Genomic DNA, 13,153 nt, shown 5'->3' with positions numbered 1-13,153 from the left:
CATTGCAACCCCCCACTTTGGAGCCACGCTCTCCTGTGCCCGCTCTTTTTCTTACGCCCCTGCGCTCGCCTCTCCTTCCACTTATTCCTTTCTTTATTATCAACAAAACGCCGAAAAGGTCACTGTTTGTAATTTGCGTCGTTCTTCGTCAAATTATAACAATTGTTTTTAATGTAATGGGTTCTTATGATTTTGGACTATTGCCCATTTCATATTTTCATGTTTGGTTTGTGCTTTCTTCGGAAACAAATTTTCATAAAGGTGAGACAATTGCTTAATTCACATTTATCCCATGATTCTCTTTCATACGTGGTCTCTGCCACACCTTCCTTAATTCCGTGTCCGTGAAAAACATCATTCGAGTTTTTGGACCTGATTTGATGCAAGTGTGCATGCCTCTGTTTGATCGTGATAATGTTCTAAGATTGTGTATGCGTAATAAAGGGAAAACATGCATTCATATGTTTCATGGACTCACAAAGTATACGATTGCTCAGGGAGAGACATCTCGGCATGCATTCGACTTTTGATCTTCATAGGAACTGAATAAATAAAACTTGCATCTGCATGATACAGGGGCATTGTGATGTTTATTTTATTTTATTTTATTTTATAATGTGTAAAGTGATATTGTTTTATTAAAAAGGAGTATGATCTGATTTTATTTATAATTTTATATACTTAAAGTAAAATGAAAATAAAAATTCTAAATATTTATAATATGTTCAGCTTCCAAAAAATAGAAGACAAATCATAAAATAATTAAAATAAATTAAATCCAAATTTTTTAAATAAAAATTAATTTTAAAAAAATTCAAGATATTTTGACAACTTTGTTTTTGTTTGGGTAATATTATTATTATTATTATGAAGTTGGAAGTATTGACTAATTTTCAGGAAAAAAAATATGAAGTGAATATTTTTCTTTTAACATAATTTATTATATACTTAAGATTAAGATTAAGATTACTATCACTTGTGTTAATCAATATTGATAAATATTTAGACAGTTTGTAACACTCCTATTTAACTTGATATATTTATTATCCAATTTGACTTTTAGCTTCAAAATTTGTCTTTCTTCATTTTGATGTGTATTTTTTTATTTTTTAATTTGTTTAGATATTATCACATTCTTTCTCAAGTGGGACTAACTTAACATTTGACTTTGACTTCTCCTTTGAAGATAAATTTTTATCATTTTCATCTCCTATTGAACATCAACTTTATTTAAAATACATGCATTTGTATGTTTCTTCAGTTGATTCTAATGTTTCATCTTTATCTTCTTCATCCATAATTGACTCATCCTTCATCAAATTTAAAGAAAAATTCCTTTCCTTTTTATCTAAACTTTGATCACTTCTATGTTGTTTGTATTTTTAGTCAGATATTAATTTTTTTTTTACTTTCAAATAACATTTTATACCTTTTCTCCAACAACTAAATAACACTTAAAAGATTTTGATTAATTTAATGAATGTATAAAACATCGGATGTTAATTTTAAACTTGAATAACTTTGAATAGCAATTGTTCATTTATCTTTATTTAAATGTGTTCTTTTCCTCAATTCTAACTTTAAAAAATACCAGTTTTATTAAGTGAAGAATTCTTGGTCATAAATCATATGATTTGTATATTTGCTATCAAAAAGCCTTTGTAAAATTATTGATTTGTAAAGTATGAGATTGAAAGTAATTGTTTTTTTCCTCTTTGTTGTTAATGAGACTTGCATATTTTCTTTGAGTTACAATTGATTGTACTTGTAACATCTTGCGTCAGACCTCCACTAACATCTCTATTTTGAATTATTAGTCTTTTATAACAAGGACATGATGAAAAAGATTGCATTATTATTTTGATCGTCCTCTTGAAACAATTCTTTCTTCTTACTTTTGTCATCATTGTTCTCCTATTCGATAAAGTATACACCATTCACAATTCTTTCTAGTCTCAAGCATTCTTTGTTCTAATGTATGCAACATATTTGATAAAGTAATCTTACATAGATCTTTTGCTTTTTTAAAAGTCCCTATAGAGGTTTTCCATATTTTAGGTACCATTACTATAATTTTTTCTACAATTTTGGAATAAGAAACTATGTGCCTATTAGTTGTTCTTTATTAGTAATGTTAAACAATTTATCTAAATATTATTTTATTGTTTCAGACTACTTCATTATTTGTAATTTAAACTCTCTCATTAAATTCAACAATTTTATAAATTCAACAATTTTATGCTTCAAATCATTTCATCTCTTACATAATTTTTCTTTAGGTCATCCCACTTTTATAGCTTTGAGAGACATGATTTTAATAAAGATAGTTTGTGAAACATTAGCAAACATACAATAACTCATTGTCTTTGCTTCCTTGATTTTTTTTCCTTTATGAATTTTTATTTCGGTCATGTTATTTGTATTAAAAACCATGCTAGTGTGTATTCGTCAACCTGAAAATTTTAATATTGGTCATTAGGAACATAATAAAAATATCATTTTTAGTTATTTTATAAATATAAAGGATTAAATTATATTTTTAAAAGATAAAAGACTAAATTAAATCTAAAAAATAAAATTAAAAACTAAAAGTATAATTTAATAATAACTTAAATATGTTTTTAGCCTATTAAATCTAGGATAAATTTTTTTTAATCCCTCAAATTTTAAACAACTTTTTTTAGTCTCTATAATTTTCAAAAATTTTATTTTAATTCTTCAAGGTCACTAATAAGAGCATCTGCAATGGGAGTTGCTTATAAGCAACTCCCATTGCAGATGCTCTAACACATCTCAAATTGACAAATTGAGATGATTATAAAATATCAACTGAATTTAATGTTATATTTTCACTAATACAAATACTAATAAATAGATTTTATATGACAATATTTTGATAAATTCTTTTAAAAAATTGAGTATAAAAGATTAAATAACATTTTTAAAATTATAAAGACTAAAAATATTAATTTTAAATTTGAGAAATTAAAAATAAATTTATCTTAAATTTAAATTTGAGAAATAAAAAATATATTAAGTCTTTAATAATATATATAGTTAAATATTGTTAATGGGAAGAAAACAAAGTTGATGAAGAGTAAGGTGGAGGTGGGTACAGCGTAGTTTTATCCACAGAAGGAATGTGAAGGGCATGATTGGATTAGAAAGTTGATGTGGCAGGAGTTCGCAATTTGTTAAAGTTTCCACCACAACTGGCACGCGATTGACGGTGATTTCTTAAACACCAACGCTACCTATCTTTTCTTATTCTAAAAGCTGTCATCCAATGCCTTTTCCTTCCTTTCCTTTCAAACTTTGTGCGCCAAACCCTAACCCAATACTCCCTTCTTACTTCTTATACCTTCCCTCCCTTCAAACCAAAACTATGTCCCAATCAAATTAACAACCGCAAACCATAACTTTTCCAATTAACTCAATAAATACATTACTTGTTAATCAATTCAACATACTATATACTACATTAATTTATGTCCTGTTATTCATCCATCACCCCCAACAATGAGGTATTTGACTATAAAATTGGCCACATCCAAGTGCAGTTATGAATTTATGATGAAATCATCACCTTGCCTTGTCTTTTTGGCCAGTGATGTCAACAAGAGATGATGTCTCAAGGAGTTGGTCGAGTGGAAAATGACAGTCTCATATTCATATATGAATTTTGCAAGACAGATTATATTTATGATATAATTTGAAAGTTAAAATTGAATAAAACATCAAAGTCTCATTTAATTATATATTGACATTTATATTAATAATTTATTCTCTCTTAATAATGTAAAAATGATGTTATATTATATATGTCACTTAAATAAATACATAAAAAAATTTAGTGTTGACTTAAAAAATAATAAAAAAAGTTTGTGTCATTTAAAAAGATCTCAAGAGAGATTTTTGCAAATTTTTTTCCCATAATTTTATAGTCTAATACATGATAGATTAATTGGTCTTCAGAATCTTGGATGCAATAATCAATGTTAATGATTTGTCTAAATAGAAGAGATAAGGATAAGCAAATTATATGAGGCAACCCATATGCAAGAACATAGTGGCAGCTGAAAAATTAAGTGCATCGCATGGGGCATGTGATGGCGAAATGTAATTAATATGGAACAACCGGAAGTTGAGACTTGAGAGAAGGCGAAAAGGAAAAGTTGAAAGGACATTGTTTTGTTTGGATAGCATAACATCTGAAGCATTTCATAATTAGGAACCAATCAGAATCCGTGATAGGAAAAATAATAAGGAAGGTGAACCTAACTGTGTTTGAACAAGGTTAATGTCGTTACTTAATTTATTCACACATTATTCAGTTGGTTTAACTAACTACTAGCAAGGAAGCTAGCCAACAACTGCACCTGTCAAGTTATTACCTAATAGCTTGCATTGAATCATCTTAAGTCTTAACAGTAAGAAAGTAAGAAACTGTTTGTTAACATTAAAGAGGAAACGTGCTTCTCAGAATTTCTGTGGTTGCTGCCCATCATGCATTAATAATATTCTGGATATAAATTAATAGCGTCCACCGTGGTTGCCATAGATATAAAAAACAAAAATAGAAGGATTAATTAGAAGATTTAAAATTATTCTCAAAACTCAAACAATACATTCCATGGAAGAGCTTAAAATAGTAGCCGTCATTAATGTGATCTTATCCTAATGGATAACAATGCAACGTAAAGTAGCTAGTAATCGGACACTGCAACATGGAATATCGATAGTGGATGACATTTTCATGCAATTTGATTGGAAACACAACATGTTCTTGATCTAAACCCTCAATTGAAGAAAAATAATGCTAGATCAACGTCCACAAATCAACGTTGCAAATAGAAATTTGAGTCCTCGATTGAACGCACTGTTTTATTTGGCACAAAAATGTTTCATGATAGCGATGATTAGGTCCACTGAATTTGTTGCCATTTTACAAAAGCATAACATTGTCCACTCTCTTGAACCAAAATTGAAGACTAGTTTGATACGCAAGTGGAAACTTATCTACAAGAATTGACAAATAGTTTCAGCTTATCCACGTTCATTTGCCTCAATGACTAGAAACTATGGCGTCATTGGTCCCGCAATAGCTATTGCTTACGAGGGTGCACTGTCATGAATCAAATTATCAAAATAGTTTGGTTGATATTTATTTTCATTTATCACAGTTGGAATGCAAACAAAGTCACACATTATTCAAATAAGAGGATGAATATAAGTTTATACATACACAGTTGTCTTCATTAGTAGAGAGACTTTTTATGTGATGTCCAAAAGCAAAATCGTAAGAACTTGACCCAAAGCAGACAATGTGTATATGTATAGTGTCCCCTGCACAACAATCACCATCTTTAGGTATTGATTTATCCTACATCACTTGCTAAATGTGAACCTAACATCCTTCGTTAAAGTAAACAAAACTGGTCCTCGTTTTGGACTTTCGGCCGCGTCTAGTTTGGGCCAGTCCAGTGAAAACAAATTCAAATTGGGCCGTGGCCCATCTTGAACTAGTTTGGGCCAACAGAGAGAATCGATACGCTACAGAAACCGAGTTCAAAAAACAAAAAAACCGCCGCCGCATCGTTTTGATGGCACTGCAAGTGCAAATCCACGAACGAAACGATAGACATGCTAAAATCAGTGGCTGCGCGTGCAGTGTTATGCTCAAGCTCTCCCGCTAGGTATCGTGCTTACGCATTCAAATTCCATTAACATGTATTTCAACTGTTTCAATCCCTTTTTGACAGTGTGTGGTGAATGAATGAATGAATGAAGCGTTGCAAGAAAAATGAGTTCCACACCAGCATTTCCTAAGTTCGTTTCCGTGGAAGGCGCCGATATTCATTCCAGAAGTAAACCTGACGGTAAAAACAAAAAACCCTAACCTTGCGTTTCTCTTTGCATTTGAACTTCACGACATTCAATTCAGATTCAGTTACGCTCTCTTGCTTGTGAATTTTTGTTCAGGCTTCAGATTCAGTCTTGTCTCGTATAACATATTGGCTCAGGTATGATAATTGTAACCGTTTCGAATATTGTACGACGAATATACGATTACTGTTTGTTTATTTACTTTAATTTGTAATGTAGGCTTATGTGAAGAGCGCGTTGTTCCCACACTCTCCTTCCTCGTCTCTCAAGTAATAAATGTGCTTTGTATCTTAAAGTATCAGCAAAGGAGAATCAGAATAGTATAATTAATTGCACTAATTTGATTTTTGCCATGATTAATTTACTTACTGCAGATGGAAACTTCGTTCGAACACAATTTTGGCAGTTCTCAAGAACTTGGGAGCTGATATTTTCTGCTTACAGGTTTTTATTTTTATTTTTATTTTTTTCCATTTCTTCTTGCCAAATTGTTGTCTGCACTAATATCTTAGATTGTGCAATACTCAAGATACATGTTTATTTTTGTATAATTAAAATTTATAATAAATTAATATTTTGAAATATGCAAATTATATTTTGATTATGATTCATAATAATTTGAATATATAAATTATATTTTGGATTTACATTAAAATATTTACATTGTGATATAATTTTAACCATTGATGATTTCTTTTGATAAACCTATTGAAATTTAACTTAGAGATAAAAGGAAGTATGATTGAAAGGGATGGGTGATTAACAAGATTTATACATATTGGAAGTTTGACGTGACTGATATTTTTTGGTCAGTTGCTAGTTAGGATGTGAAATGTACATACAAAGGGGAGAATATTGAGAATGTCTAATTGAGAGAGTGAGACGAGTGAGTCTCAATCTCCAATTTGTTTATTCTAATTTCTTTATAATATAGGAGTATATTTCATTTCAGCTTCTTGATTATCAAATGATATGTTTCTTCTTATTTATCTTATCATGAATCATTCCAGGAAGTTGATGAATTTGAAAGCTTTTACAAAGGAAACATGCTGGACCTAGGATATTCTTCTATTTATATGAAGAGAAGTGGTCAAAAGCGTGATGGGTGTGGTTTATTTTACAAGCATGACCGGTATGTTCAACTTTTGTGCAAAACTCGCTCAACTTTTAGCTTTGAACGGAGGGGAGCGGTTTATAATTAGATTTTTCCTAGAGTTACAGGACTTGCAACTAGTGAGTGGCTAGGATTTTGCACCTGGATACAAGTTTTTTTTAATAGAGTTGGGGAGAACTTGAACATCTTTGCTAATCCAAGGTCCAAAGTCAGTGTTTTGTAATTTTTACTGTATATAGCTGGGAAGGATTCCAACTTTAAACTTGCAAACCCTTGGACACTCTTAATATTGATCTGATGCAAATGTAGTTAATGATATGCTTATAATGCAAAAACCCCAACGTAAAACCAACAATGTTAGTACTCTGCTAGTTATTTGTTAATTAATATTTATATGAGTATGGTTCTTTTTATCTCTTATCACTCTTTTCACTCTTTCCCATCTCATATTTCGGGGTTAATTGTTTAGTTATTTTTTTTTTCTCCAAAAATTTAATAGATGTGATTACATATTCATTGATGCTCTTTCAGTCTGTAGTACCTTTATCTGTTCAAATTTATCCTTACTTTTTGTTGTTTAGTGCAGAGTTGGTTTTAGAGGAGAAAATTGAATACAATGATCTTGTGAAGTCAGTTCCCGATGGGAACACTTCAAATGATAATGAACACACCAATATCCAGACAGTCCAGCCAGATAAACAAAAGGACGTGGTACCCAAAAATGGTAAATGCAAAATGAAAGTAAATAATTCTGTTTGAAATATAGATTTTCTTTTTAATAATAATATTAAAGACTGCTATGTCTTGACTCGTGAACATATATTTTTGATGTTGTTATAAACTTGCTGATAAACTAGCGGAAGCTCAAAATTCTGTTTCTGCTACTTCATTTTGATTGCTGCTGTGTTCCCCTGTTTCCCTTTATTCTCTATATATTTTCTTGTGTTTTTATTTTTAGTTTATTTTCTGCTCTTTTCTGCATTCATTGTTTTAACACACAGAAATTGGAGTTACATGGATGCCTGTACAGATTACAGAGTGTTCTATCTGTTTATTATATGATCCAGGATCTAAATCGAATACAGAAGATCGTGGAGATCCCAATGATCCTCATGTGAGACTAAAGCGTGATTGTGTTGGAATTATGGCTGCATTCAAACTCAAAGGTCCCTCTTGTCATATTGTTATTGTGGCTAACACTCATCTTTATTGGTAATGTAGTGACTCGTGAGTGTGTATGTGTGTTTTACTTCATTTTTTTCCATTTTTGACTTTTATTGAAATTTTGTCTCAAAGTGGATTCAGTTATGGTAATATGTGTTTTGCTTAACTTTAGTGGTGGAATTTATAATTTATAAATTACATATAAATTTCTGCCCCAGGGATCCTGAATGGGCTGATGTCAAGCTTGCACAAGCTAGATATCTTCTATCTCGCTTAGCAAAATTTAAAACACTGGTATCAGATAGATATGGATGCATACCTGAAGTCATTGTGGCTGGTGATTTCAATTCTACTCCAGGAGATATGGTACTATAATTCCTAAAATCTCAACTTCCCTATTTCTTATTTTTGTCTAGATTTCTGATATCCTTGTTCTTTTGTTATATCCCCATCCCTGCATAGATACTTGCATGATGCATTAATCTGCCACCAACTCATGGCCATGGATTAACCCTCAAACTCAAAGGAAAGGATAAAAATGACGTAAAAGTAGTTTCTGTCAAAGGGAAATCACAAAATGTGTCCAGGGATGTCACAAAATCTGCTTCATACTTTACCTCCTTTTTGGGGGGAAATGGCAGATAATTTTTTCTAGTTAATTGATGATCAAACTGTGCTAGTAATCTTTAAGTACAAATTCTATGGATTTTGACAAAAGATCTTGAACACAATTGAATGTTGATAGCAATGGATTAAAATCTGTTTATTTCTGTTCAAAAATAAAATATAGAACTCTTTGTATGACTATAAATAGCTAAACCAATTTAACACAACAAAAGGTATTTTTATTTTTATATGTAAAATATAGCATCTTTTGAGATTTTTTTGATCAGCATTAGAATGAAAAATTGCAATACTGTGAGTAATTTGTATTGTCATAGCTCTTTTCTTATCAATTTGTTTGTCCGTTTTGCTTTTAGTCATGCTTGAGTACTTGTTCATAGCTTTGGTTTTTGGATGTGCTTTCAAAATATAAGCTGTATTTCCTGCAATGTTTTACTAATCTGTTGAATCTCTCATGTTTTACAGGTCTATCAGTACCTTGTATCAGGCAATCCTTCATCAAACTTGATGCCGAACTGTTTAGAGGAGTCTCCTATTCCCTTATGTAGTGTCTATGCTTCTACAAGAGGAGAGCCACCATTTACAAACTACACACCTGGCTTCACTGGAACACTCGACTATATATTATTTTCCCCTACTGATCGCATTAAACTAATTAGTTTTCTCGAGCTTCCAGACTCCGACACAGCTGATATTGTTGGTGGACTGCCAAACTTCAGTTATCCAAGTGATCATCTACCAATTGGTGCTGAATTTGAAATCATCAAGGAATAAATGTTCTTGTTTGTTAGGTGTTATTTGAGTTATCAGGTTTCATGTTCATTCTCTCCCCTTTGTGAAGATGAAAGCAAGGCTATGGGAGCAAGTGTACAATGAATTAAGTCATAATATTAACACAGGCACTTGGCAAGAAGGCCGAACAGTCACCAAAAAACAAAGATTATTTGGGAATTTTTGTTTTATGTCGAAAAATTCATGGAGTTTGACTGACTTACCCTCCAAAATTTGCACGAGTCTTTTCAAAGAATTGTTAATGTTGTATTCTCAGACTCGATAGTTTCAAAAATTGTGTTATTCTTTGATTTTGGTAAACATGTATCTCATTTTAGACAGTATATTTTGTTATGTATTATTTTTGGAGATAACATTTTTGTGAGTAAATAAATGACATTATTTATTTCAAAGGCAAACTGGGGGGAAAAAGTATCTTCGCTAATTTTCTTTGTTGATCTTGAATCTGAAGTGATCAATTTTGCCCATCAGGTATGTTCTTTCAGGCCACTATCACTTACTGCCCCCTTCAGTATTATGACCATCATCTTTTTGGTTGGTGGTTATTATTTTTTCATGGTTGTGGTGCGAGTTATAAAGCTGCCCAAACGAGACAGAAATCTGATGATCATCACGATTGTGACCCTATTTGATGGCCCTACGATAACGACTGCCAGTTAAACACTAACCACTTGATTTAAGAAGTCAATGTTCTTAGCCTATTCCCTTGTCAGATTGTGTATATCACTGTTTTTCCCATAACTCATTACTTTATGATATGAGAATACACTTCCTATTTGCTATCAAATTCCGTGTGTCACCGTATGTAAGAACGGAAACAACAGAATCCAGTATGGAGTTGCTAATTTCAGTAGCTAACTACCTATTTTTAATGTTGGTGCGAAATGAAATCAATTTACTGGTTTTGCTAGTCTAGGGAATCTTGGAATTACAGGTTGTTCCAAAGCTAATTCTGCTCTGCATTATCTAAATGTTGGACGGCGCTCATCTATCTATTCGATTGATGCTTAGGTCATTTTACTGTTATCATAAAAGCGTTGGACTGCAGCAGGGCCCTCACGAATGTCGCACACAGTTATGATCGGAGGGATTCGTTTCAAGTGTGGGACCACGAATGCTGCAAGTTGCAAGTTGGGCAGGTACGGGTAGGTTTAGATTCCTGTTTGCAGTTTTAATATTTTTAAGGTTGGTAGTTAACCACGCATCTTGCTCCGTGTCAAACTGTCAATTAAGGTAGCTATATAATCTGTCAACTGTGTAGATGTGTTACGCTTTAGATGCATCAACTAGTGCTTTATTCTAAAAGAAGTTCTAGAACATGATTATATATACAAGCCATATCTAATGCTTAGATATAATGCCTAGTAAAATCTTCAAAAGTTTCTTGATGCAAAATTAAAAAAAAGCTTCGATATAATGCCAAAAATGAGGTCATTAAAACATTAAATTATCACATGGTCATATAAGCCATTAGATATCATTTACCTGTCTCCAAAATTTGAACCAGATCCAAAGGAAAGTGGGGGAAGTGGGGCACATGGCGTTTAAAGATCCTTGCATATCCGTCTTCAGTGGAAGGTAAATGTAATTTTTCCCTATGACTTGGGAAACAGTGTACAGGAAGGTACTTTATGGCTTTATCCCCAGGGTCAGCATCAAAAACTTTAATTGGGGGCCCGTGAGATACATCAAATATTTGACATTTCAACTAACTTTTCCACGAAGCGGATTCGAGCTTGAACTAAATTCTTGAGGTATCCAAAATAAATGCTCAGTACATTTTGACACAGTTTATGAAATTATTTTTCTTACTGGATCTTGATTAAGTAAAGGTTGTGCTAATTAATGCACGTGAAAATTCTTGAAAATTTCTCAAATTCATTATTCTATCCTCGAGAGACGAACCTTTTAAGTTTAAACAAAGATAAGTTTATCCCAATTTCTTATCAGGCCTAAGTCTAGGCATACAGTAAACATATTACCCAATGTTTAAGCTTCCCTTACATGTTCATGATTCACACATTTCAGTTTCATGTTTTGTTGTGTGCTCTGCTTCACATCTGCTGTATTTTTTAATAGAAAAACTTTCAAAAAGTACTTTTAAATTTATATCCGAAAAGTTTCTTAGTCCTGCACTCTCACTATTGTCTTCTTTCCCATTTTGTGGGGTGGTGGGAGGAAATTATTATATGGTCTAAGATCACTATAGGATCAACCATGTGACTTTCTGGTACAAATTAGTATTTGTTAAATTTTTGGTGCCATGCTTCCCTGTCCTTGGAAAAAAGCTGCCACTGTGTAGAATCAAACAAATCCATCAAGATGAGTGGTGACAAATTCATGATTTATCTCAGAATGGGAACTTTGGCACATACGTTGATTTGAGTTCTGGAATTTTCTATATATCCAAGTGAATCTATTTTGACAAAGGAATGTAATGTATGCGGGTTAACTAATCTCATATTGAATTAATGTGTCATTAATTTAGTTTGGAACTATTTCATTTTTGTGTCCACTCAGACATGTGAATGTTCTGGAATACGTTTACTGATCAGAAGAGATGCTCTTTGGGCTTCAAAAGATTCTTAAAATTAATGTCTCGACTTTACGTGGTCAAAACTTGTTAAAATTGAACTTATGTTTTAGTAGTGCAATTGGCTAATCTTGATTAGCACATATACTGATGTAGTAAATTAATTAGCACTTCAGGAGCCTTTGGCAAAAAAAAAAAAAAAAAAAAAAGAGGTCGCCAATACGTAGAACGAATAACATTTTGATAAACTTTTATTTATTACATCATTACATGTTAATTCAGTTCCCCCAAGATGTAATTTTACTTCATAAGCTATCAGGGAACTTCTCAAGAAACCTGCGCATAGAAGTACAACTCTAGTCAGCAACATAATTACAAACTTCTACCCAATTTAAATAATAATAATATAAACATTCAAGATATTTATTGCTTTATATACTCCAATATACTAGTGAACTAGACATGATGAGAACATGTTTGCCCTGCTAGAAAGGAGGAGCTTTGTTAATTTGGAAGAACTGGCACTGAGAAATATGGCTCAGCATTCATTGTTGCTTCAATGCCCATTTTTGTTTCACCAGCAACATCTCCAAGGAAACCGTTGTAGAAGGCTTTAACCTTTATGACAATGTAAAGAAAAGATGATGCAAGGTAGGAGAAGCCCAACCTTTGAAGCTTTTGTGCTTGTTGTCTACCTCTATAATTTGTGGCACGTTTTGCACCCTTTTCATGTGCCAGGTTGTGATGTTCTTTGAAGTTACCATGGGGTTGGATTCGATGATATTCATAGCTTTGGCGATGAGATAGAGAGCAATGGCTCCCTCTTTCTCCATAAGAGGCTGCACAGTGCATTAGTCTCTGGCATTGGGAAGCCATGTGGTTAGTGTTAGGAGATGGTTTTTGTGGAGCTAAAGGAGTGCTCTTTTTTCTCACTCTCTTCTGAATTCTAATTGAGATGTGTAATGATGAGGAGCTTTATATAGGGGGGGCCGCGGAGGGAAGGTGTGATTTTGAGGCCAATATTTATCTTTTCACTCTCT

The 13,153-nt window shown here is 32.3% G+C and overlaps 1 protein-coding gene and 1 long non-coding RNA gene across 3 annotated transcripts; one reads left to right on the top strand and one right to left on the bottom strand.

Moving 5' to 3' along the window:
- Positions 1-5,461: 5,461 nt before the first annotated feature.
- LOC109815820 (DNAse I-like superfamily protein) lies at positions 5,462-9,972 on the top strand. 2 transcript variants are annotated; one of them, XM_020380624.3, is made up of 10 exons: positions 5,462-5,696; positions 5,791-5,879; positions 5,983-6,023; positions 6,106-6,155; positions 6,261-6,330; positions 6,897-7,018; positions 7,582-7,724; positions 8,068-8,212; positions 8,383-8,530; positions 9,254-9,972. In XM_020380624.3, the coding sequence occupies exons 1-10, from the start codon at positions 5,644-5,646 to the stop codon at positions 9,560-9,562; spliced, it is 1,170 nt and encodes a 389-aa protein (XP_020236213.1). In that variant the 5' UTR covers positions 5,462-5,643; the 3' UTR covers positions 9,563-9,972. The 2 variants fall into 2 exon arrangements, with proteins under 2 accessions (XP_020236213.1, XP_020236214.1); XM_020380625.3 differs by having other exon boundaries at positions 5,559-5,696; positions 5,763-5,879.
- Positions 9,973-12,337: 2,365 nt separating this feature from the next.
- LOC114917025 (uncharacterized) lies at positions 12,338-12,914 on the bottom strand. Its single transcript, XR_003805750.2, has 2 exons — positions 12,781-12,914; positions 12,338-12,449 (listed from the first exon to the last, which is right to left on the bottom strand). It is a non-coding gene; the product is annotated as an uncharacterized LOC114917025 (long non-coding RNA).
- Between the last annotated feature and the right edge of the window lie 239 nt (positions 12,915-13,153).

This window comes from Cajanus cajan, chromosome 11 (assembly GCF_000230855.2).
Source record: "Cajanus cajan strain Asha chromosome 11, NIPB_CcT2T_4, whole genome shotgun sequence".
NCBI lineage: Eukaryota > Viridiplantae > Streptophyta > Magnoliopsida > Fabales > Fabaceae > Cajanus > Cajanus cajan.
This window is presented reverse-complemented; position numbering and strand designations above follow the sequence as displayed.